Below are 27,315 nucleotides of genomic sequence, written 5' to 3'. Positions count from 1 at the left end.
ATCTTTATGTCATATTAAGCAAGCTGGGTGAATTGACTCAGATATTATTTTATTATTTATATGAAATAAATACAAATGATGTGTATTTAATATTTCAAGAACTTCTTGAAGAATGCCGTTATGTACTTTGTGACTACTCTGTTTTTATTAGGATATGCAGTGATTGATTCTACTTTTATATTTAATTTTTACATTTGTTTTCTTGTTAACATTATTCTTGTTGAATTATTGCATCTCTTTTGGATCTTTCATTCCTAGTTTTATTTTTTAGATAAATTTGTGCTGTTAGAGCCAACCCTAATAGTAACATAGTAGAAAGGCTACTTCTTATTTTTATGCTGATTAGCATCAATCAGATTTGCATGCAAAATACTGTAGTTCTAAAAATCAAACACACATGACCAACAAGAAAATAAAATTTATTTGTGTATCATTTGTGTATCATTTAATTGTTTAGAAGCGAAGATAACAAAGACATTCTTCATTGCTGTGTATGACAAGTTAAGAAAATTAAGGGGAGGATGAATATTCAAATAATCTGGACAGAGGCTGCTTGCACACATACTGTAGATAAGATTTAGCAGATTAAAAAGATAGATGACTGATTTTGCTAGGGCATTATGATACTAACCCTGAGAGATGAGCTATTTTTATAAAAGATACCTTAATGGAACTCTGCTGCCTGAGTAGCACAGGGAGAAGTACACCCTTTCCATATTGTTTACTCCACAGACTATATGTGCATCTGTAATGCAATTTTGCACAAGTCTAGCATTAAAAAGCCATTGACTTCAAGATGCATCGGTATATCTTCCCCTTGTCATCTAAATAGCAGTTTAAATGAGATTATCCTACTCAGAACAGTTTTATCCACCCTGATCAGGAAGTAAGCCTGACTTTTGAAAGATTTTCTGTAATTTGCAGCATATCTACTTCAAGACAACATAGGTTTCTGCTATTAGTTACAAAAAAATATAGAAATAATGAAAGATATTTCTGCAGATAAATATGTATTGGTTAAAAAACCAACTTGTTCTTATCAGCTGGAAAAAAAACCTCAAAAACTTTTCAGAGAAGAAGAGCTACTATTTTGTTTCATTTTAGTGTGTGTGTGTTAGTGTGTGTGTGTGTGTGTGTGTGGACAGAGAGAGAAAAGCTGCTCTTAATATTTCTAAAAAACACAAATACCCAGATAATGAATTCTAGTAAAGTTATTTAAATTCAACACAAAGAATACATGCCTAACAGCTGATTAATTTGAAAACATAGTGTGTTATAATATTTAATGTTGCCTAATTTGGTGGGGGGGGCGGGTTTACTCAAGAGAAAAACTCAGGAAGCTCTATACACCAAGGAATGGTTCTGAGGCTTACAGCTTTTGTATTTGTTTTGCAATAACATTCTTGGGAAGAGTAATGTTTCACATACTTTTAAGTTAAACAAAGAGTTTTTCAAAGCAAGAGTGACAGTAGGTTTTACCATTCTGCTCCTGAAAAATACCATTGTGCAACTGAGTAAGGCAAAAGGCACAAACAAAGTGCTCTGGGTGAAACTTGTGCCCCATGGCACTGACGCACCGCCCAACAATAGGTTTTTCACAACCATGGCACACTGTTCCCTGATGATGATGATAGTGAAGCTCACAGTAGGGCTGACCTTTTATTTCGAAGAAAGAACCGCCAGTAAAACTGCAGAAACAATCCTGAAAATACACAAAAGGAGCCTGCGTCAGGGTATAAAAAATATTTCTGAGATTGGCATATGGTTAGATTCTTCCCAATGCTGCATTGGGCAAGGGCACATTGGTTGCTAGTCCACTACTATTTAAAATAAATAGGTTTGGCTGTTTTTTCCCCCTAATTCATTATTTTCTTCTTGGAATTATGTTTGAAACATAAACCCATCCAGGATAGAAGCTTACAAAAATAGCTAAACCTGTCCAAGGTTTTTCAGTGCGGGTATCCAGGTCCACATGTTAGACACTCAAGAATGGAGCCACTTTTTGCTAATATGACAGTTCAAACTGTGTTGCAGAGCATCTTCCACTTTTAACAAAATTAAGTGCTGCCACCAATATTTGTATAGAGGGTATATATGTGTATGTGTATACATGTAGGTATGTGTGTACACGCACAAAAATACATGCTTTATAGTACAATATTAATATCAGATTTTAATATTTTTAGCTTGAGAGACTTTCCTATATCAAAATACAAATAACAAATTAGTTAGCTGAGATTTAAGAAGTCTAATTATATTCAAGATTGTGACCAAAGTCTATCTAGAGCCCCTTAAATATTGGCTGTACCACTAACCCAAATGCCATCGCATAGCTACCATACTTCTACATACTTACTCTGCACACAAAACATTCGGGGTGCCACACAGCATTCAGAGCTGACAAGTATTGATTCATCACAGGACGATCACAGCCTCTGCATTTGGGAGAAAAAATGCTTTCGAAATCTTTCTGGCAGTATGGCTTTCCATCTTTCACATGGAAACCTACAGGAGAAGGTTTGGGAAGATAATAATTAAAAACAGTGAATTCCTCTCACACAGACACAAAGGCATGCTATCTCTTTGATTGGAAAAGCAGTAGGAAAGGAGTGGTCCCTGATCTTCAGACTAGTTCAACAATGATCTGTTAAAGATCTTGCTACAAAGCAAGAACTATTTTGACATACAGTTGTTTTTATGAGTTCTTACAGTTGCATCTTTTGCCATAGAGGCAGGAAGAAACAGGGTAGAGACAAGAAGAGAAGCGAGATGGAGAGTTAAGAGACTGGTGGAAAGGAATCTGTGATTAATGGCTTTCTCTTAGCTTCCATACAAGAAATGCAGTGGAAGATATTACATTACTGGCATTTAGCTCTAACTAGCATGAATGATCCATAGTCATTCATCAAATTGTTATAGGACTTGGAATCAGAAAGGAACATTTTTTTCAGTTGTGGTAGACTTATGAAAAGGTAGTGAATTACTGGAAGATACTATTTAAAGAAGTTAGAATAACAACAAACAAAAGAATAATAACTAAACAAAAAGTAGAATGTGTTCAATTCCCACTGTGGAATTGAATAATCACATTGTGATTATTACATATTATTGAGGGAGATAATTCTAAATAAAAAGGAGCTTATTGTATTCTTACTTCTGGCTGCAGAATTGAAACTCGCTCAAAACTGAAATTTCTAGATAACCTATCATTGAATAATTGGCATGCAAAAGTATGGTTAATTGTTCTTATGGAAAAAGTGACTAATAAAGTTTGAATGCTGACTTCTCTAAGTGATGAATCACATTTTTATTGGTTCTGGAAAAATTAAATACGGTATGTTGTGCTACTAATAATAACTCTTCTATTGATAAATTGAATGTTATAAGTAATCTATGATTAAAGGTTGACAGTTTGGCACTGTAATTTTTACAGAATATTAAACATTTAAAAATTTAAAATAGATTGTGATATTCTACAATATACAATAAAAGAAGCAATACATTTTTAATGCATGCACAAATGACTTACAAATTAAAAAGCCTAGTTCTGAAAATAACACCTGTAATGAAATAGCTATGGCTAAGCGATGATGAATTGAAATAAGCGGGCAAAGAATTTGGTTATAGGTTGGGTGTAATATTGTGACCGTGACCACATCTGCCCTAAGTCTATTTATTTGCTGGGGGTTTTGAATAATGGTAGCTTGATTGCTTCCTGGGAAGAAAGTGTCCAAAATGGCCACATAAGGCTGCACTTCAGTGTCTGTATGGTAGGCAATGAAGCTGCCCCTATGTTCTTGCCACACCCTTCGTTCTCGATTTCCAAATGAGCCTCCACTCACAGCCAGAAGAGGTGTACTCGTGGAACCAGACTGATAAGGACTGAGTTTCTCAGCCAAAGGCAGCCAGGAACCTCCAGCTAGAATGTACCTTGGATAGTTACCTTCTGTATACCATATAAATAGCTAGATAGACAGACAGTGACTAAATATTTCTGCTGGTTGCCAAGGTTTAAAGACTGAATTATGACACTGTCTTACAGAACACAGAGTAAGAGAACTGGAAGTGACCTTGGAGGTCTTCTAGTCCAAGTCTTAACTTTATTATTTATTGTTGATTAATAATAATTAATGATTTGTTAATAATTATTTATTATGTATTATTTCATTGCATAGCTTAATAAAAGAAATGTTATTGTAATCCGATTCACCGGAGTAGCCTTTTAAGATGAAACAGAAAAGGCACAATAAACTGGCAAAAATGACATCTCAGATCTCTGTGGAGCAGCATGACTCAGGATGTTCTGAGATCTCATTTTGGCCAATGTATGTAGAGAGTCTGTGTAGTATGCATAAACTCAGTATGGAGGGATTTCTATACATTCTATGAATTGGCGAACAAGCTGGACAAAGAAAATGATACCGATATGCTTTCCTGCAACCTTGTGAGTATAATGGAGCTTTATATTTTCTAGGGGGGGAAAAAACTGGCCACTTTTTACAAGCCAGTTCTGCTCCAGGTAAAGGTTTTATGTTGTACTAAAATATACCATGGTATCCTACTGCGGCGTCTCAGGGGGTTGGGAGTGGGAGGCACCGTTTTACGGTGGTTCTCCTCCTATCTGCTGGGCCGTTCGCAGTCAGTGTTGACGGGAGGGCAGAGATCCGCCCCGAGGCCTCTCGTTTGTGGAGTTCCTCAGGGGTCGGTTCTCTCGCCCCTCCTGTTCAACATCTATATGAAGCCACTGGGTGAGATCATTCGTGGTTTCGGGGTGGGGTATCATCAGTACGCTGATGATATCCAATTTTTTCTTTCCACCCCGAACCAACCCAGCGATGCCCTCACCGTGATGTCCCGTTGCCTGGAGGTGGTCCAGGTCTGGATGGGGAGAAACAGGCTTCGTCTCAATCCCGCCAAGACTGAGTGGCTGTGCATATCGGCATCTCAGGCTAACCAGACTATTTCATCTCTAACGATGGGGGGGGGGGGTGAGGTGTTACCCCCCATTGATAGGGCTCGTAACTTGGGCATCCTCCTGGATTCATGACTCAATTTTGAAGACCATATAGGAGCCGTGACCAGGGGGGCTTTTGCCCAGGTTCGCCTGGTGCGCCAGTTGTGACCCTCTCTGGACTGAGATGCCCTACGCACAGTCACTCACGTGCTCGTGACCTCCCGTTTAGACTACTGCAATGCTCTCTACATGGGGCTGCCCTTGAGGACCACTCGGAGGCTTCAGCTGGTGCAGAATGCGGCCGCGCGAGTTGTGATGGGGGTTTCCCGATACTCCCATGTAACACCTCTACTCCGCGAGCTGCATTAGCTCCCAGTTGCCCTCCGGGTGAGATTCAAGGTGCTGGTGATGACCTATAAAGCCCTAAATGGCTTGGGTCCAGGATATCTGAGGGAACACCTGCTGCCGGCATCAAGCTCCCTTCGTCCAGTGCGCTCCCACAGGGAGGGTCTTCTCAGGGTACTACCGGTAAGAGATTGCCGGCGGACAACACCCAGGGATAGGACTTTCTCAGTGGGTGCGCCTGCCCTTTGGAACCAGCTGCCAGTGGAGCTTAGGACTGCCCCCGACCTCCATTCATTCCGCCGGGACCTGAAGACCTGGCTCTTCGAGCTCTCTGGCCCAGGCTGAGAATTTTAATTTTAATTTTAATTTTAACTGGGGTTTTATTTGTTCAGGGACGGATATAATTTTTTAACTGTTTTTAACTTTTGTATTTTTTGTTTTAATCACCCTGTAAACCGCCCTGAGTCCTTCGGGAAAGGGCGGTATATAAATATAATAAAATAAAATAAAATAAATAAAATAAAATGAAATACTTTGTTTGAACAAAAAATACAAGCATGCTGTTAATCTGTTAATGCATATGTTAATTTACAAAACCTATAATAAAGAAAGTGCATTCACAAGACGTTATGTGACAAATATTTTCAACAGGAGGCTCTATAATCAGAGTAGGTTCTTTGCATGAGCTGGCTACATCAGAAAGTTTAAGAGTTACTGAATCAATAAGTAAAGGCTAAAAGATTTGCTGTTATGACCACAAGAGGATTCCAGGAAGTTAAGCCAAGAACAGATATATTATCAGTGCAGATGAACCATTCTAGACAGAATTCTGGTACATTAAGTTCTGCCCCCTTATCTTTCATACAAAATAGATAAACATGAACATTTAAATTAGATTTTTAGATTTGCTCTGTTTCAAGAAAGCCTAAAACTCCTTACCTAGCTTAAAGAAAAAATCATGACAGGCACTACAGTTAAAGGCAAATTGCTGTGATGCAGAAAAGTGGAGGATTTTTAAAAAAAAAAGATTTTGAGGCAGAAAACAAGGATGAGTTTTAAATTAGAAGTTATTAAAGATAAGAGTTTGATATTAGGGACATCTGCAATTTGATTTCCTCTAAACCTTACTATCTCTCATACTATGTCTGATGCAATACCTCGTCTAAGTTAATATTAGTATGTTTAATATTTGAGTGAGATACTACCCAGATACCCCAGGACTTAAAACGGCAAGAATGCAGTCATCAGGAATTCAGCTCAATTTGCTAAGTATTTACTTTTTAGATGAAACTGAGAAGATGAAGAATATTCTAAGAGGCAGTGACAACTGTCTTTTGGTACTGTAGTCAAGAAAAATGCATGGCTGTTTTCATGTAGCTCAACTCAAGGGCATATTGATCTACCGTAAACTTCCTTATATAGAATTTGAAAGTGAAAGTTACAGGTTGCTGCTAACAAAAGGAAATTGTTTTGTTTATTACCAATCTTATGTACTTAAATGCTTGGGATATTTTATAGCACAATTTGTTTAGAGAAACTATAGTGTGAGGGTTTTTAGGTAGATAATTGTTTATAAAGCTTTTTTTTTTTTTTGGACTCCACAGGGAACACCTGCTGCCGGCATCAACTTCCCATCGTCCTGTGCGCTCCCACAGGGAGGGCCTTCTTAGGGTACCACCGGTTAGGGAATGCCGGTGGGTTATCCCCAGTGGAAGGGCGTTCTCTGTGGGCGCGCCGGCCCTTTGGAACCAGCTTCCCACGGAGCTTAGGACCGCCCCCGACCTTCGCTCATTTCGTAGGGACTTGAAAACTTGGTTTTTTGAGTTGTCTGGCCCAGACTGAGGGGTTTTAATTATTTAATTAATGGGGTTTTAGTTAAGTTCAGGGATTAATTTAATCTTAGTTTTAATTGTTTTTAATTGTATATGATGTATTTTAACTTTTAATTTTCCCTGTAAACCGCCCTGAGTCCTACGGGAATAGGGCGGTATATAAATTTAAATATAAATAAATACAAATAAATCTCTAAAAAGGCATTTACAAGGGAGTGCAGAATTATTAGGCAAGTTGTATTTTTGAGGATTAATTTTATTATTGAACAACAACCATGTTCTCAATGAACCCAAAAAACTCATTAATATCAAAGCTGAACATTTTTGGAAGTAGTTTTTAGTTTGTTTTTAGTTATAGCTATTTTAGGGGGATATCTGTGTGTGCAGGTGACTATTACTGTGCATAATTATTAGGCAACTTAACAAAAAACAAATATATACCCATTTCAATTATTTATTTTTACCAGTGAAACCAATATAACATCTCAACATTCACAAATATACATTTCTGACATTCAAAAACATAACAAAAACAAATCAGTGACCAATATAGCCACCTTTCTTTGCAAGGACACTCAAAAGCCTGCCATCCATGGATTCTGTCAGTGTTTTGATCTGTTCACCATCAACATTGCGTGCAGCAGCAACCACAGCCTCCCAGACACTGTTCAGAGAGGTGTACTGTTTTCCCTCCTTGTAAATCTCACATTTGATGATGGACCACAGGTTCTCAATGGGGTTCAGATCAGGTGAACAAGGAGGCCATGTCATTAGATTTCCTTCTTTTATACCCTTTCTTGCCAGCCACGCTGTGGAGTACTTGGACGCGTGTGATGGAGCATTGTCCTGCATGAAAATCATGTTTTTCTTGAAGGATGCAGACTTCTTCCTGTACCACTGCTTGAAGAAGGTGTCTTCCAGAAACTGGCAGTAGGACTGGGAGTTGAGCTTGACTCCATCCTCAACCCGAAAAGGCCCCACAAGCTCATCTTTGATGATACCAGCCCAAACCAGTACTCCACCTCCACCTTGCTGGCGTCTGAGTCGGACTGGAGCTCTCTGCCCTTTACCAATCCAGCCACGGGCCCATCCATCTGGCCCATCAAGACTCACTCTCATTTCATCAGTCCATAAAACCTTAGAAAAATCAGTCTTGAGATATTTCTTGGCCCAGTCTTGACGTTTCAGCTTGTGTGTCTTGTTCAGTGGTGGTCGTCTTTCAGCCTTTCTTACCTTGGCCATGTCTCTGAGTATTGCACACCTTGTGCTTTTGGGCACTCCAGTGATGTTGCAGCTCTGAAATATGGCCAAACTGGTGGCAAGTGGCATCTTGGCAGCTGCACGCTTGACTTTTCTCAGTTCATGGGCAGTTATTTTGCGCCTTGGTTTCTCCACACGCTTCTTGCGACCCTGTTGACTATTTTGAATGAAACGCTTGATTGTTCGATGATCACGCTTCAGAAGCTTTGCAATTTTAAGAGTGCTGCATCCCTCTGCAAGATATCTCACTATTTTTGACTTTTCTGAGCCTGTCAAGTCCTTCTTTTGACCCATTTTGCCAAAGGAAAGGAAGTTGCCTAATAATTATGCACACCTGATACAGGGTGTTGATGTCATTAGACCACACCCCTTCTCATTACAGAGATGCACATCACCTAATATGCTTAATTGGTAGTAGGCTTTCGAGCCTATACAGCTTGGAGTAAGACAACATGCATAAAGAGGATGATGTGGTCAAAATACTCATTTGCCTAATAATTCTGCACTCCCTGTATACACTGTTTCCAGTGAATTTCCTTAAGTCTTCCTATATTGATCTCATCCTTGATAAATTGATTTAATTTGCTATTAAGGCCTCAGGAAGATTATAGAATATTCTTATAAGGTTAGAGTGAACAAGTTTTCCCCTCGGTTACTAAGACTGTGTGCAGTGCAAAAAAAAAATCAAGCCTGATTTCAGATGACTTTAGGAATATGGGTATTCAGTTTTCTTGGCAGTACAATGGGAATGGATTGTCATTGTCTTTTTCCAGGATTGATTTATTGGTTGATTATTGCTCTGTCTGATCTATAGACCTCAGTTTTCCAGCTGGTCTTTTTTAACTGAAGTACTAACCAGATCTGAACATCCTTATTTCAGCATTTACTCAATTACATTAGAAGTTATGAATGAGATGTTCATGAAAGAAGCAATTGGATGTAAAATGTACTTGTTATGCCAAAAAAAGGCATAACTTCAAGCTACGCATAGGAATCTAGAATATATTATTCTTTAAAGTTTGTTGAATTCTTCCTTTGAAACCATTCATACTAAAGATAAGAACGTTTGATTAGGAATGGGTAATATCTGCAAAAGGTGTTACCTCAACCAGAATTTCCCAAAGACAGCTTCTATTAAGCTTAGATACTTCTACTTCTACAGTGATCCCAATGATGTAGATTCCAAGAAAAACAGTGACAAAGGAATTGCTGAGTAAATAGCTATGATAGTATTTATTTATTTATTTATTATATTTTTATACCGCACTTCTCCCGAAGGACTGAGGGTGGTGTACAGGGCAATAAATATAAAAACAGAATACAAAAGTTAAAAAACGATTAAATATAATGCCCAAATTTAAAACAATAATTAAAAAAGATATTAAAACCCCAACCCTAACCCATCAAACCAGGTCCGATTGCTCAAATAGATACGTTTTTAGATCGCGCCGGAAGGAGCGAAGGTCGGGGGCCATCCGGAGCTCAACCGGCAAGCGGTTCCACAGATCTGGCATGCCCACAGAGAACGCCCGCCCCCTGGGGGCCACCAATCAACATTCTTTGATCGGAGGCACCCTGAGGAGGCCCTCTCTGTGGGAGCGCACTGGACGGAGGGAAGTTGACGCCGGCCGCAGGTGTTGCCGTAGGTAATCCGGACCCATGCCATGTAGGGCTTTGTAAGTCATTACCAACACCTTGAATCTCACCCGGAGGACAACTGCCAGCCAATGCAGCTCGCGGAGCAAAGGTGTAACATGGGAGTATCGGGAAACTCCCAGTACAACTCGCGCGGCTGCATTCTGCACCAGTTGGAGCCTCCGAGTGGACTTCAAGGGCAGCCCCATGTAGAGAGCATTACAGTAGTCTAGACGAGAGGTCACGAGCGCATGAGTGACTGTACGCAAGTACAGTATATCACTGTACATAGTGATATAAAACCTGCTCAAGAGAAGATTAACACAAGTTCTAAGGCTAATAAATTGGTCTTCTAAATTTAAGAGCATAATTACTTATGAAGCGTCATGACAAAAATAGACATCAGGTCATTTATCTTTATTAATGATATTTTGGATTCAACTCAAGGTACAACAGACTCTGCTGTACTGTGTTTTTAGATTCTGTAAAAGCTCTTGTTATGGCCTGGATTAATTATCTTATGCGGCTAATGTGTAGATATTAGTTCCTGATTCCTATTATTAAGTGGATGGAAATTTATTATTGGCAACCCTGTGCAAGAGTTATCACAAACCAACTGATTTTAGATGCACTTGAGTTACAGGATGATAGTTGTCAGGATTACCTGGGGAAGGGGTAAAAAGAGGGATCAGTTTAGAGCAGGGGTGTCAAATTGCTGGCCCGCAGGCCATATGCATCATGCCAAAACCGCGGCCACCCCAGCTCCGGCAATGGGGAAAAAGTCGCAATACGTCATGATACATCATGTGACATTGCGAGTTTGACACCCCCGGTTTAGTCTTTATGTAACCTCAAATGAACTGCATCCAGACCCCACTGAAACTTACTTAGCTCTAACTAGGTGCAGACTGTTAGTTGAGAACATTTCTGTGCATAGGTTTTTAGCAATAAATCAGCTAAATTGAATGCTCATGTGTGCACCTGGTTTCTCATGCCTGACAATTTCAATGTTAATTCCAAATAAATAGTTTCTTGAAATTGATAAATTGTTGAGGAAAGTTATATAAGAAAATAGAACATCTAGAATTTATTGGCTTAATTAAAAAAATCTCTTGAAGAAGGTACTTTTAATTTAGCAACTTTTCAAAAATATAATTGAGCTTATATTTTTTGATTACATTACAGTATATATCTATGTGGAATGAAAATTCAGCAGTGAATCAGCTTTTGGTGGCTTCATTGGAAAGGTTTTGCTCATTTACATTAATTGCTGGGACTGATAACACAGTCGAAAGGGTATTTTGTTTCTGAGACTGTGAGCTGCTAGATATGTTTGAGCTCTGTTGGTTTGTAGGCTGGATTTTTTATGTTAAGGCTCATTAATATTTAGATAAATAGTTATTTATGGAATAATTCTATTTCAAAAATTGGGACCAAAAACCTATTGGACAGATTTGAGCAGAATCTGGAAAACAGTTAAATTAAACCAATTATTACAATGACTATTTTAAGGACTTTTCTTGACTTCAAATATAATTTTTTGGGAATAAAGTGTTTTTCTTTTTTATAGTTTCTTTTCCCCATTTTTCTGTACAGGTAGTCCTCAACTTACAACAGTTCATTTAGTGACTGTTTGAAGTTAAAATGGCACTGGAAAAAGTGATTTATGGCCATTTTCCACACTTACAACCATTGCAGGATCATCATAGTCATGTCATCAAAATTCAGACGCTTGGCAACTGATTGACATATATACGATGGTTGCAATCCATAAATAGTGTCAAGCAAAGTCAATGGGCCAGCCAGATTCATTTAACAACCATGCGACTAACTTAACAACTGCAGTGATTCACTTAACAACTGTGGCAAGAAAGGTCACAAAATGGGGCAAAACTCACTTGACAACTCTCTCACTTAGCAACAAAAATTTTGGGCTCAATTGTGGTCATAAGTTGAGGACTACCTGTATTTCTCTTTATAAAACATGTTAAGATAAAATAAGTAAACTTGATTAAATAAATAAAAAGTTTCTGCTGCCGAATCAGAATTAACAACCTAGTCAATGTGAGCTTCCACAGTCAAGAAGAGAATGATGGTTGTACAAATCACGCCTGCTCATGCCACTAACCACCTTGCTACATTCATACTGGTAAAAATATAATTGGGTTCACCATGGGGTCAGATAAATATTTTGCTAAACTTCTGCAATTCTGCAAGAGAAACAGTCCATAATTGCACAAAGCAGTTATTGCATTGGAGTGAGTTACCACACCAAAGATGAAGAAATCGCTGCCAATGCAATAAAGTCCTGAAAGTTGCTTCCGAAAGCATGAAGCAATAACTCTCAGGGGAAATCCTCCCGCATGGCCAAGAAAGAACGAATAGTGCCCTTGGGTTGTTTCAAAGACTTAATTTAGATAGAATCCAGCTCATCTCTAAATTGACCTGTAAAACTTTTTGCATTTTAGTTCTAATTAGGAGCTTGGGGACCCGCATTTACCGATATGGGCTCAGAGTTCCCCCCAGGAGCTAATTACTGGACCTCAATTCCTGGTGTCCTATTAGTGCTAGTCTGTCATCAAATCCCACTGTGAGTGTGCTGATGCTTTTCTGATTGTTGTTTGTCAAGCAGAAAAAAATAATTATTTGCAACATGCTATGCAGGAAAAATGAAATTGAAACACTTTAATCAGTGCTCCCCTCTGATGCTCTGTATATTGCTTACACTCGGGAGAGATAAAATGCATTCAAAGAAAACTATGATACCGGGTACTTCTTTAGTACTCTCATTTTTTAATCCAGTCCACATTCATTCAGCACCCATTCACTCACGTATTCATTCATTCATTTGTTCTTTCATTCATTCTTGATTCTATCTTTTCCTGTTTTATTGTACATGTAAACACCCCACTTCCTCTGCATTTGTATATTTTTTCTGAAATATAAAAATTCTGACTTCTATATAACAAATGTGGACAGAAGCATACATTTATTCGCAGCCACTTTTGCATCTTTCAACAAGATTCCTTACTCCATCCTCCTGGCAAATTTCTAGTGGCATTTTCCATCTTTAAAAATGCTCCATCCCTTTTCTCATTTGGAAGTTCACACACAAGGCATCCTCAATTTTTTCTTTGCTTGTGTATAATATTGAATCACTTCCCGCAGAGTAGGAATGAGACATTTGTGGGAAAGAATACTTCTACTTAGAAATGTTTCACAGTCATCTACCTAGATCACAGGTCGGCAACCCATGACTCTGGAGCCGCATGCGGCTCTTTGAGCCGTCTCCTGCGGCTCCCAGTCGCCCAGTGCGCACGCACCTCTTCGAACGGGCAGTGGTGTGCGCGCACCTCTCCAAATGAAGAGTGGCACCGCCCGTTCCGAGAGGTGCGCGCGCACCTTTCCGAAGGGCGGAGGTGCGTGCGCACCTCTCCAAGCCGCCGCCATCCCATCCGGAGACCTGCCACGTTCATCAAACATGGACGAACGTGGCAGCTGTGCAAACGGGACAGCGGCGGTTTGGAGAGTGCGCGCGCACCTCTCCAAGCCGCTGCCATCCCGTTCGGAGACCTGCTGCGGTCGTCAAACATGGACGAACGCAGCAGCTGTGCAAACGGGATGGTGGTGGTTTGGAGAGTGCGCGCGCACCTCTCCCAGGCTGCCGCTGTCCAGAGACCTGCTGCGTTCGTCAAACATGGACGAACGCGGCAGCTGTGCAAACGGGAGGTGCGCGCACCTCTCCAAACCGCCGCCGTCCCATTTGCACAGCTGCCGCGTTCGTCCATGTTTGACGAATGTGGCAGGTCTCCGAACGGGACGGCGGCACACCTCTCCAAAGGGGAGACCTGTCGCCGCGCAGGTGCCTCTCATTTTGCGCATGCGCAAAATGTTTTTTGCGCATGCACGTGAGTGGACGCACGCGCGCGCACTTTTTGTGGCTCCCACTTTTTTGTTTGTGTGATGGAACCGGTTCTGAGTGGCTCTTTTCCTTTTTCTGGTTGCCGACCCCTGACCTAGATTATATTTATACCAATAGATATAGACATTAAACAAGCTTGCAAAAGCTAGGTCAGGAACTCTGAGAAATAATGACTCACCACCATCACCAAACACAGTCCCACAATGTGTACAAAAAAAATGCTCAGGGTGCCAAGTCTGATCCATAGCTGTTAGGAGTTTCTGCAAAGAAAACAAGAAAGCTTTACTGGAATAGTGTTACCAGTATATATGAGAAAGAAAAGATGGCACGAAAGGTATATCCCCAGCTTGCCCTACTCTGAAACAGGGAAAATTCAAGTACAAAGCTTCCAGTAGACAAACAGAAACATCTACATCAGGGGTGTCAAACTGCTGGCCTGCAGGCCGGATCCGTCACACGGAACCCGTGCCCACCCCATTGCCAGCAACGGCAAAACAGTCCCGATATGTCGTGCGACATCATGTGACGTTGCGAGTTTGACATGTCTGATCTACATTAATGGGCAGATCATAGAGGACAGCCATGAGGTGCTGAATTGCAGCCTATCTTGCAGACCTTCAGCTAGATGACCAGATTTGACAAAAGCATCCTTAGTGCTGAAAGTGCAATTCCACTGATGCGTGGGCATCTTTGGTACATGGAACAGGGAGGGTGGCATCATTTTATCTTTAGCCACACATAGCTAATATTTAGGACCAGTTATGAATGTCAGAACCCATTTCTTTGTTTGGGGGGGTGGGGGGTGGAATTAGTTCAGTTCTCTTTCGGTTTCTTCCTGTGGGTTCTGTCATTCTCCTGGTGGGAGGGGGGAGGCTCTAGGGCAGGGGTGTCAAACTCAATTTCATTGAGGGCCGCATCAGCATTGCGGTTGCCCTCAGGGGGCCGGGTGGGTATGGCCTGGGTGGGCGTGGCCTACTGGGTGGGCGTGGCTAGAGTGCATATGGCCTACTGGGTGGGCGTGGCCAGCTCTACATCATTCGCATCAAGGGTGCCTATGGGGGCCTGGGCAGGAGTGGGACAGATCTGAGGGTCTCTGGCAGAAGGAGGGTCTCTGGGCCAGGGCCAAGGCAGTGGGGGCCGTTCCCTCACTGTTTCCAGGATGGCTTCGTGGGCCGCATGAAACCACTTCGCGGGCCGGATCCGGCCCCCGGGCCTTGTGTTTGACATGTCTGCTCTAGGGAATGCATCATTTCTCCTTTTGTTTAGCTAGAATGTATCCTCTCTGCCTTTCCTATCTGTTTGCTCTTTGAACTGTTCCCCCTTGTCAACCTGGGGTGAGAAAGGAATGTGCCTCTGGCCATCTGGCTTATCTCTCGCTATGGAAGAGAAGGTGCGAAGACCCAACAACATCTTCACAAGCATGGGAACAGACGCCATTATCAGCTTCGTTCCCACAGCAGACTTAACATCTAGGATTGGCTCATTTGAACTGACTGGATGAACTATTGGGGTGGGGTTTGCTTGATGCTCTTTTAACCTATTGATCTGGGTGGGAAACCCTCAGATCCTGCCTTCTTTGCCTGCTGTCAGCTTCTCCTAATAAAATTTCCTTTTGGAATGGAGTTGTTCCAAGAGTCCTGCGTTCTTGGGATGAGGTTTTGAAGTGGGTCCTTACAATGAAGGCAGTTGATCATCAGAAGGCAGAAACAGTGATCCATACCTCTTTGATAGGTGCAGTACAGTAAGCACAGCGAGGAGAGAAGAGCTGATGGTAATCTTCTTGGCAGTAAGCTTTGTTGTCCCGCTCAAAGAATGGCCGGGAACCCATTTCTGTTCCACAGTGAGTACATGTGAAGTGTTCAGGATGCCATATCTTTCCCAGAGCTGTAACCACCTAGAATTCATTAAAACTTTAGTTGAGTATATTGGATATAGATACTTCTTTCTCTACACAGAAGCTACATATTCTTAAAGATGCTCTGTTTCACATCAATCTCCCCGCATTGGCTTAGCGAGCAGGAGAATCTCTTTAGGCTAAGACATAAAGATTCCCAGTAATAACATTGCAAAAGAAGACCTCTAATTTGCCTTCTTAGCTATATACGCCATGCAGTTTAAAAGTGAGACAAATAAGCAATTGATTGTAGCAACCTCGGTGAGACTGAGAATGGTAAAAAGAGCACATAGCTAGATCCACAATTCCCATCCCCATGCTTACCTTTCCAGCAATAGGTTTGTGGCAAAAGGCACAGTTGCCCTTAGGCACAGTAGCAACACCAAGGTCCTGCATATCATGAGTCAAACTCTTCAACATGCTGTCTAGGTTGTCAGTGGTATTCTCTTCTGCTGATGTTGACTGGCCAGAGGTGGGCAGGCCATCTGAGACCTGCAGGAGAACAAATAATTTGCAGTTCTCTACCTTTTTGTGCAGCTTCCTCTGCTTCCAGAACAGGTTTTAATTGATTTATTAACCTGCAACATCCACACACTTTTATAAAACATTTTAGATTAATAATAATAATAATAATAATAATAATAATAATAATAATAATAATAATAATAATAATAATAAAGAAGAAGAAGAAGAAGAAGAAGAAGAAGAAGAAGAAGAAGAAGAAGAAGAAGAAGAAGAAGAAGAAGAAGAAGAAGAAGAAGAAGAAGAAGAAGAAGAAGAAGAAGAAGAAAGGGACCTTGGAGGTCATCTAGTCCAACCCCCTGCTCAGGCAGGAAACCCTATACCATTTCAGGCAAATGGCTGTCCAGTCTCTTCTTAAAAACTTCCATCATTCACCACTTCTAGAGGCAGGTTGTTCCACTGGTTAATTGTTCTATCAGGAAGTTTCTCCTTGGTTCTAGGTTGCTTCTCTCCTTGACTAGTTTCCATCCATTGCTTCTTGTCCTGCCTTCGGGAGCTTTGGAGAATAGCTTGACTCCCTCTTCTTTGTGGCAGCCCCAGAGATATTGGAACACTGCTATCATGTCACTCCTCACCCTTCTCTTCATTAAACTACACATACCCAATTCCAGCAACCGTTCCCTATATGATTTAGCCTCCAGTCCCTCAATCATCTTTGTTGCTCTTCTTTGTACCCTTTCTAGAGTCTCAACATCTTTTTTACATCGTGGTGACCAAAACTGGATGCAGTATTCCAGATGTGGCCTTACCAAGGCATTGTAAAGTGGTATTAATACTTCATGTGATCTTGATTCTTGATAACTCTCACATATATATCCCATCTTTTCTTTACTGAAAAAAATATTTGGAACAAACAGAACCATGCTTTCCCATTTGAATAGCAAATCTAAGAAGTCTTAATTATATAATACAGTAAGGACATGGTTTATGTTCTGTTTTATTTTGTACACTCATCTGTACAAGGCTTTTCACTCCCCTAACTTCCTGTGTTCAAACTACCAAGATGATGTTACGAAAATCCCGTCCTACAGTTCTTTTCCAGATCTGAAGCAAAGGCAGTCAGGGAGGTTGCAGTGATCAAAGACGTAGGACCAAGAAAAAAAAGCCAAGAACAACATGCAGTCATAAAATAAACTAGATATATACAGAAGCATAGGATCTACTCAACCATCTTGAGAAGTAATTTAAAGACATTCAGAATAATAGTACTCATGATAGCCTCCATTTTCACTTCTTAAGTATTTTTAAACGCTTTATGATTTTTTTCCTGTCAATGTGTATTTCAAGTATGCAAGCTGACTTGAATGTAGGCAAGCTCCATCTTTCCTTAATTTATTTGTCAGTGTTTTTCAACCTTGGACAAATTCAATATATATGGACTTCGACTCCTAGAATTGGGAATGTATTACTGCTTGTATAAACAATCAGTTTTCATTTCAAAATTTATTTAGGTTAAAATCCCATTATTCACCTTGGATTGGATTGTTCCTAAGCAAGCCAAAATATCATCCAGTTCCTGAGCAATTGAGGTAGAAGATGAGGAGGACACTGTTGGCTGTGAAGATAAAATTTTGCTACAAAAAAGAGAAATATTTATGATCGACCAAGTGAAAGGAATAAAAAGTAAACCTTTAAACTCTTGCATATACTATCATCCTGTCATTATATATATAATACCTGCTCAAAAAGCAACCCACTATTTCAGTTATTTACTTATTGATCTCAAAAGTTCACCTCAGAATATGGCTCAAATGTATAAATGGCAAAACCTGTGATTTATTTGCTGCTCTATTGTATTTGCATTAGGCAAGCAATAATTCTGCCTGACCTCTTACTGATTTCCCATTTTCTATACAGTACAGACAGATTGCATGCATGTGTAAGACAGCCCAATTTGTGAAATGCTGCAGAAATGTAATGCAACATGTGGAGATGACACATTTTCATGTCATTTAATTTATCTGTCCAGTTGCAATGTATGGCAGTGAAAGTTGGACCATAAAAAAGGCTGAGCGCCAAAGAATTGAGGCCTTTGAACTATGGTGCTGGAGAAGACTCCTGCGAGTCCCTTGGACTGCAAGGCGATCAAACCAGACAGTCCTCGAGGAGATCAATCCTGACTGCTCTTTAGAAGGTCAGATCCTGAAGAAGGAATTCAAATACTTTGGCCACCTAATGAGAAGGAAGGACTCACTGGAGAAGAGCCTAATGCTGGGAAAGATTGAGGGCAATAGAAGAAGGGGACGACAGAGAATGAGGTGGCTGGATGGAGTCTCTGAAGCAGTAGGTGTGAGCTTAAATGGACTCCAGAAGACGGTAGAGGACAGGAAGGCCTGGAGGAACGTTGTCCATAGGGTCGCGATGGGTTGGACACGACTTCGCAGCTAACAACAACAACAACAATTTATCTGTCTTTTGCTCATCATCCTTAAGCAATGAACTGGCAAATGAAAATATTCTTTTTATAAAGCAGTTGAAACTTTCATTATGAAGAAAAAAAATTGAGTTGCAACACTCAATTTTTATGCTAATGTTTAATTTATTAATTTTAAGTCACCCTAAAATTTTCTGGTTAGATGGCATAAGTGTATATTATGGATGATAATAATAAAAAAATCCAGTATAATTTTCACTCACACTGAAAGCCAAAAATTACATTATATACTAAATCATCCAGGGTTCTTGGAAATAAGGATGACTAATTTCCAGTGCTTTATATTTCTGACTCAGAATATATTTACATTCAGCCTTGTGAGTATTGTACAGATAAATATTAAATGGTATTTAAAATACCAACAATTCTATTTTATTTAATTAATTAATTTTTAATTAATGTTATAATCATTGGTTTGGTAATGTTAACACTCAGAAACTGAAATAAAGTGGCTCAATTGTAGCATCCTACTAGAAGCTGATTGTGAGTAACCTAGAATTAATGGCTAGGGAGAATTGATAACCTTTTGTGTATATAACTGGCCAAACACACTCTAGCACACATTTTTTATTGGGCAAACTCCATCCCATTTCAATAAGGTGCCACAACATTCTATGAAAATGCAAAATGTGCCTTGGTAACTCCAACCTATAGATAGACTCTATTGGGTATAAAAAACAGACATTCTTACATTGATGAATGTGCTAAGAAACCTTTATTTAATCCCTGGGAAAGTGATTAAAATGTCATGTTACAGTCTGGAAATGAGCTTTTTGTAATGAAATCGATCTTTCTAATTTCTTTAGCAAGCATAGAGAAATGAGGACAGTGACACAGCTTTAGAAGACATGAAATGCAAAACAGTAGAATAATTTGAGGTCTGTTTATCTTTTTTTCCTGTAATAATAGTTACCTGTAAATATTAGCTGCATCTTCTTTATGGGTTTGAACATCATGTGCTGGTTCTACCTGGAAAAATATACACAGCAGTTATGTGTAAGAATACTGCCTAAAGAAAATGCTTGGTTTCTGATTTTTATCGTGCTAACTTCAGCCATTCAGAAAATGTTGCACTGCCTTATTCTTCTAAAGCAGCCTCTAGTCTAAACTATCATCTCCCATTCTGGAACCAGTTCTTCTACATGTTGTAATGGTCAACTGTGTTCCAGATATAAATTGGAGAGAAAGGCAAGCAAATGGACTTCTCAGTAAAGAATCTGTTATACATCAGAACAGGGCTGAGCCAAGGGCTGGAATGAATTTTCTAGTAGGGTCAAATTTGTGACCACTTCCTTTCATAACTTTTAACTTCCTGAGACTTATATATCTTAAAGAAAATACCTTTTTGGCTTCTTGAGGTGTTAATTTTGGGTGATGGGTAGGATGGCTTTCTGTTGTTGCTGCCACTGATTTTGGTTTGTTGTCACGCTCCAGAAGAAAGCAAACATTTGGGTCTGAGTCATTCACACACAGGCTCTGCGTGGTTTGTTCCAGTTCTGCCAATAAAGCATCTAAACAAAACCATTATGGTTTAAATGTTTCTGTCTTTTTATCTTGGTTTTCTACCAGCCATTTGGTACGTGCATCCCATCTCACTGTGAATTCTTTGGCAGCAAAATAACCCTACCGAATCTGTAAAACTACAATATTGCTATTAAACATCTCCTTGATCTAAGATGGTCTACGATGGGGCAAACAGAAGTGTAGGAAAAGACCTCTTGCTATTCCAGACTGCTGCCACTATAGAAAAAAAACAAACTATATCTTGTAACAGAGAGGCAAAAAAAGAATTGCTCATCAATTTAAGGATTATTCTATCCTTCCCAGAATGAATGTATTCACAGAAAAAGTTGGATCGAAAAGCTAAGTATAACCAAGAGATTATACTAAATTACTATGATGCAGTAGAAAAACACAAGAAAGAGAGGCAATAAAATTTAGCATTCACACAGACATCCTTCTGTGTGTGAAGACACAATGAAAAGCTAGGAACAGGAAAAACATAAAAACTATGTACTTGCAAATTTAACCTATTTGTCTGTTTTAGACTGCAAGACCCTTGTAAACACCATATATACTGGTAGCTTGAGTGTTGATATATTGATTGAGGCTGACATGTGGTTGTTATCAAACCACTTTCATATCTCAATAAATCCCATTACTTTAAAGGTTCTTCTTGCCAGTTGTTTCTGATTACTTTAAGGACTTGCAGCTATTTTTTAGACTGAAGAAATCTTCTGATAATATATCCTCACTTCTGAAGACTGTAAAATTTTGATCTGGCTTGTAAATTTATTTATTTATTTATTTATTGATGGGATTTATATCCCGCCCTATCTCCCGAAGGACTCAGGGCGGCTAACAACAAAACATATAATAAGTACAGAAATCAAGATAAAAATGAAATTGAGAACATCAGTGCAATAAATTAAAATTAGAAAATTTAAAAAATGAATTAAAAATACTAAATATAAATTAATTAAAATGCCTGTCAGTCTAGGTCAGCCTGGTGGAACAGGTGTGTTTTGAGGCCGCGGCGAAAGGATTGGAGATTTTGGGCCATCCGAAGCTCAGGGGGGAGCTGATTCCATAGGGTTGGCGCTCCCACAGAGAAGGCCCTCCCCCTGGGGGTCGCCAGCCGACATTGCCTAGCTGACGGTACCCTGAGGAGGCCTTCTCTGTGTTAGCGTACTGGACGATGGGAATTTGTTCCCGGCAGCAGATGGTCCTGCAAGTATCCCGGACCTAAGCCATGTAGGGCTTTAAAGGTAAGTACCAGCACCTTAAATCTCACCCGGAGGGCAACTGGTAGCCAATGCAGCTCACGCAGGAGGGGTGTAATATGGGAGTATCGGGGAGCTCCCATCACAACCCGTGCAGCTGCATTCTGCACCAGCTGAAGCCTCCGGGTGGTCTTCAAGGGCAGCCCCATGTAGAGAGCATTACAGTAATCAATACGGGAGGTAACGAGTGCGTGGGTGACTGTACGTAGGGCATCTCGGTCCAAGAAGGGGCGCAATTGGTATATAAGACGAATCTGTGCAAATGCCCCCCTAGCCACGGCTCCAATGTGATCTTCAAAACTGAGTCGTGAATCTAGGAGGACGCCCAGATTGCGTGCTCTATCAATGGGAGGTAACATCTCTCCTCCTATAGTCAGAGATGGAACCTCTTGGACTAAACGAGATGACGGTATGTACAGCCACTCAGTCTTGGCCGGGTTGAGTCGAAGCCTGTTTTCTCCCATCCAAATCTGTACCGCTTCCAGACAACGGGACATCACATCGAGGGCATCACTGGGTTGGTTCGGGGTGGAGATGAATAGCTGGGTATCATCAGCATATTGATGATATTTCACCCCGAAGCTATGGATGATCTCTCCCAGCGGCTTCATATAGATGTTGAACAGGAGGGGCGAGAGCACCGAACCCTGAGGCACTCCACAATTAAGAGGCCTAGGGCTTGACCTCTGCCCTCCTGCCAACACCGTCTGCGAACGGTCCGAGAGGTAGGAGGAGAACCACCGCAGAACGGTGCCTCCCACTCCCAGCCCCCCAAGACGACGCAGTAAGATACCATGGTCGATGGTATCAAAAGCCGCTGATAGATCTAATAGGACCAGGACAGAGGAATAACCTCTATCTCGGGCCCGCCAGAGATCATTCACCAGCGCAACCAATGCCGTCTCCGTGCTGTGCCCTGGTCTGAAACCCGATTGGTACGGATCTAGATATTCAGCTTCCTCCAGGTTCAAAGGGAGCTGTCGTGCCACCACGCTCTCAACGACCTTCGCAAGGAAGCGAAGGTTGGAGACAGGACGGAAGTTGTTTAAAACAGCTGGGTCCAGTGCCGGTTTCTTGACGAGGGGCCTTACCACCGCCTCTTTCAAGGCAGTAGGGAAGTACCCTTCACTCAGTGAGGCATTGATTACTGCTAGGAGCCAGCCTCGTGTAACCTCCCGAGATGCATAGACTAGCCAGGAGGGACACGGGTCCAACAAACATGTGGCGGCACTTAGTTTCCCCATGATCTTGTCCACTTCATCCGGAGTCACAGGATCGAACTCTTCCCAAATGTACTAGGCCAACTTCATCGTTTTCCTCTTGTTAGATACTGCCCAGTCAGAGTCCAGACCAGCCCGAATCTGAGCAATTTTGTCCACCAGATATTTACTAAATTCCTCAGCCCGTCTATGTAGGGGGTCCTCTCCCGTCTCTTGACTTAAAAGGGAGCGGACCACTCTAAATAGGGCGGCCGGGCGATTATCTGCGGACACAATGAGGGTGGTGAAGTAGGCGCGCTTTGCCACCCTCATTGCCACAAGATAGGATCTAGAAAAGGATCTTAACTGTGTTCGGTCAGACTCAGACCGACTGGTTCTCCAAATGCTCTCTAGGCCCCTTCTCTGGCGCTTCATCTCCCGCAGGTCCTTGGAGAACCAAGGAGCGAGTCGGGACTTGCGCCGGGTCAGAGGCCGCAAAGGGACAACGCGGTCGAGCGCCTCCGAAGCAGCCTGTTGCCAGGCATTAACTAAGGACTCGACCGGGTTGTGGGAGAGGGAGGTGGGAATCGGTCCAAGCGCCATCTGGAATTTATCTGGGTCCATCAGGCGCCTGGGGCGGAACCACCTGGTCGGTTCTGCTTCCTGACAGCGGGGGGTGACGTGACGGAGGCCCAACCGCAGGAGGTAGTGGTCTGTCCATGAAAGGGGTTGTGATGTTGGAGTAACCCCACCCAGTTCATTTAGCCACTGCCCAGAGACAAAAATAAGATCAGGCATGTTTCCTCCCTCGTGAGTTGGGTCCTGAGTAATTTGAGTCAGGTCCATGGCCGTCATGGAGGCCATGAACTCTCGGGCCACTTCTGATGCACTGCCCAGGGAAGGTAGATTAAAGTCTCCCAGTACCATAAGTTTTGGAAATTCGACCGCCAATCCTGAGATGGCGTCAGGTAGCTTGGGTAGAACCGTTGCTGTGCAGCTTGGAGAGAGGTATACCAGAAGTAGGCCCAACTGACCACCAGGACCCCATCTTAAGAGGAGGGATTCACATCCGTCTATCTGAGGGGCAGTGGCCTCCCGCGGATGGAGGGTCTCTCTGATAACGACCGCCACGCCACCTCCCCTACCCTGAGCTCGAGGTTGATGTAGCACATGGAAACCTGGAGGGGGTAAATCAGTCAGAGGGACCCCTCCCTCTGGGCCCAGCTGGCTAAGTAGCAACTACATCATGTTGTATAAGTAATGATTAATCCTATAAATCCACATATATTATAGAATCAAAATATTTTAAAATAATGCTTGTATTAAATTTGTACACTATCCAACTCAACAATTCTGGATGTCTCACAATTAAACAAAGAAATTACCAAAAAAAATCAATAAAAGATAGAGATAAAAGATGGCAAGTGCAATGAAGCAAGGGGAGTCACTCTCCCTCACCGAAAGGATTGGGTGAAGAGCCAGGTACTCAAGACTTTTGTAAACAACAGCAGAATGGGGGCCATCCAAAACTTGGGAGGAACCACTACAGAGATGGTGCACTTCCAAAGCCCAGTAAATGACATTGTTTAATTGAAGGAACTCAGAGAGTGCCAACTCTGGTCACTGCCCAGACTTACAATTTGGAAAGTGGGTGGTTATATAAATCAGTATAATAAAAAATCAGTTCTAAGCTGGTTTCTTTGATTTTTGTTTATCCTCCTCAACCTCTCTTTAGTTTTTACTACTGTGACCATTGTATTCATCTCAATTAGCATGGAACATTTTAGTTCTTGATCAAGCTTCAAAAAAGAGTGCAAAGAGACTATAGGAAGTGTGTCATGCCACTTCTTTATCCCACATTATGAGCAACGGTGTTAATAATTGTAACAGATCTGAATTCCTTGGTACAACAAAAACCTGCTGCTACGGTATTGCACTCATCAAACTGAAAGTTTAAAAAAAAATCCTCCTGACAAAATTGGATTAACGAAGGCTGCTTGTTTCATCTTCATATCATATGCTCCTTGCCCACCAATAACATCGTGTAGCTGATTGCTAATTCCAAAATGATTTTGGTGGAACAGAAGTGGCACTTCCTTCCTAAGTCTCTTTAATATAATAATTGCATTTTAAAATACTGGTAAGTCACAGTTAGTGGTATTATTGCATTACAAGGATGATAGTAACTATTTTTAAATCAGGAATGGGATTGTTGGTCACAGATTTGTTCACTTTTCATCTTTTAAAAAGTATAAAAAGTTGTACGAGTATATAGGACTACCAGCATGCAAGACGTAAGGGCACGTTGGATATAACATAAAAAAATGATAGAAATTATGATGTTGAAAACATAAAAAATGTGTACTAAAATGTTGTAGTCTTCAAGAGAAATACCTAGAGGGACTCCAACCTCTTTGATATGTATGAGGACTAGCACAGCAGGATCAAATTTAAAAACATAATTCTATATTTTCCTAGTTCTACTTTGATGATGAAATGTTTGTTCTTTTAACAATTTACATGTGTTTTTCCCTGCCTAAATAATTTTCTACTTATTGCACTATGTTATCACATTTTAAATATAATCTCATAGAAGAAAAATCCTGATTAAAAAAATAAACTTCATCCGTTTCTACTCTTAAATTAGGTTCTTGGTTCCTCCAACATTATTTCAGTGTGAATTCACTTTTACGTATACCAGAAACCAAATAGGTTGCCGTGGTTTACAGCAATCCAACCATTATGGTTTGAGGAGAGAACTGTATACCCATCAAGCAGCAGCTAGAGGAACAAAGTCTCTGCCTTGGGTTCAAGATCTCCTTGCCGTCTTCAGTTCTCTGTTTGTCCCATTCTGCATAAGATGAACCCCTTTGTCATACAATTACAAACCCATCTCTGCAGTCTTTATTCTTTTGCTATACTAAAAAAAAGAATCACTTACCTAAATCATCCATGACCTGTTGCCACTGGGTCTTCTTGACCGAATCTCTAGTAGAGAAGCAGGTTTGTTGAGTAATAGAAGGGGAAATGAGCAAGATGGTGAAGGCGTAGGGCAGTGCTTTGCACAGACTTTTTCAGTTCCTCACTCTAACTGCACTTCCTCTGTTTAGAGGTTAATGTTTCTTTCCCCTACTGTGGGTTACATCTTAAGCAGATTTTTCAAAACTTATACTCAGATGGTACAAGAGAAAGAGATGTGTGTCTGATATGCTCATTGGGTAATCTTCATTGGGTAATTATTTATTTCTCTTCACAGACACTGAAATACAGATAAAATACAAACCATATCACTTAAAAAACGTTTATATCAGAAATGAAGCATATGTAGGCTATGTCCAGCAACTTCTAAAGCTATTGCTGTAGCACAAAATTTGCTCTTTTGGGGAAGCTTCATAGTACTGGTCATTTAGCGGGAAATGTACAACTGCCTGTTGGAACAAGTCCAAATAATTCATGATTAATTTGGTCCTTCACAAATGATAAATAGCTCATTTTAGGAGTACATACACAACTGTCTCAATTTCAGGGTCTGAAAATATGCAAAAGGACCCTTAATAGCAAGCTGCATTAAATTCTCTCATCAACATCACTGAGGGCATCCAAGCACACTAATGTAAGCATTGTTCTGTTACGGCACAATGATACACTAAAAATATTTGAGGATCTTAAAAACTGATGTGTGAGCTCATTATAATACTGACGTGAAATGTTAACTCTATCCCTTTGTATATCAAGATATTTTTTTCCTGCTTGACCTCAGTCTAGTAAAAGGTAAAGGTTCCCCCGCACATGCGTGCTAGTCGTTTCCGACTCTAGGGGCCGGTGCTCATCTCCATTTCAAAGCTGAAGAGCCAGCGCTTGTCCGAGGACGTCTCAGTGGTCATGTGGCTGGCATGACTAGATGCCAAAGGCGCACGGAACGCTGTTACCTTCCCACCGTAGTGGTTCCTATTTTTCTACTTGCATTTTTACGTGCTTTCAAACTGCTAGGTTGGCAGAAGCTGGGACAAATAACAGACGCTCGCTCTGTTACGCGGCACTCGGGATTTGACCTGCCAAACTGCTGACCTTCAGATCGACAAGCTCAGCGTCCTAACCCACTGAGCCACCGCATCCCTCAGTCTACGCTTTACCTAAACCCAGCATAGAAGACTGGGGGATAAGTCCACAGTAAATTATATCAGTAAACCAGGTCAGATATAATTTGATTCCTCCAGAGGAAACTATAATTGTCTATCAATACATGCTGGACTAGAGACTCACCACCATATATTGGTTTAAGCGAGTATTTTAATTGGAATAACCTCAAATAGGCCTCAACAGAGATATAGCCAAGTTCTAATGAGAAATGCATATTTGCAACAGAGCAAGGGGCTTGGAGCACAGACCTCAGAAATTTAGATTAGGCTCCTTCTAGTGCAGTGATATTTTTATCCTATATACGTCCTGTTTTTCACATATAGCAAAGGATTTAGTATTTTAGCATTCAATAGTTTAATTGCTGTAGGCATAGAGGTATTCCCTGTAGAGCTCCA

The 27,315-nt window shown here is 41.0% G+C and overlaps 1 protein-coding gene across 2 annotated transcripts; it reads right to left on the bottom strand.

The window, feature by feature from the left end:
• Window positions 1-403: 403 nt before the first annotated feature.
• Window positions 404-25,765, bottom strand: LPXN (leupaxin). 2 transcript variants are annotated; one of them, XM_081313839.1, is made up of 9 exons: window positions 25,722-25,765; window positions 20,140-20,309; window positions 19,712-19,767; window positions 17,836-17,938; window positions 16,167-16,334; window positions 15,669-15,842; window positions 14,127-14,208; window positions 2,357-2,505; window positions 404-1,702 (listed from the first exon to the last, which is right to left on the bottom strand). In XM_081313839.1, exons 1-9 carry the CDS (start codon window positions 25,732-25,734, stop codon window positions 1,436-1,438), a joined length of 1,182 nt encoding a protein of 393 aa, XP_081169965.1. In that variant the 5' UTR covers window positions 25,735-25,765; the 3' UTR covers window positions 404-1,435. The 2 variants fall into 2 exon arrangements, with proteins under 2 accessions (XP_081169965.1, XP_081169966.1); XM_081313840.1 differs by lacking the exon at window positions 19,712-19,767 and having other exon boundaries at window positions 17,836-17,919.
• Window positions 25,766-27,315: the final 1,550 nt, after the last annotated feature.

This window comes from Vipera berus (assembly GCF_964194415.1).
Source record: "Vipera berus genome assembly, chromosome: 1".
In the NCBI taxonomy this organism is placed as follows: domain Eukaryota; kingdom Metazoa; phylum Chordata; class Lepidosauria; order Squamata; family Viperidae; genus Vipera; species Vipera berus.
This window is presented reverse-complemented; position numbering and strand designations above follow the sequence as displayed.

Coding starts and splice junctions, on each gene's coding strand:
- LPXN (XM_081313839.1), bottom strand. Junction 16,335..17,835: donor TAGGAACAATCCAATCCAAG/GTGAATAATGGG, acceptor GTTCTCCTGCAG/GTCTCAGATGGCCTGCCCAC. Junction 2,506..14,126: donor GACTGTGTTTGGTGATGGTG/GTGAGTCATTAT, acceptor CTTCTCCTGTAG/GTTTCCATGTGAAAGATGGA.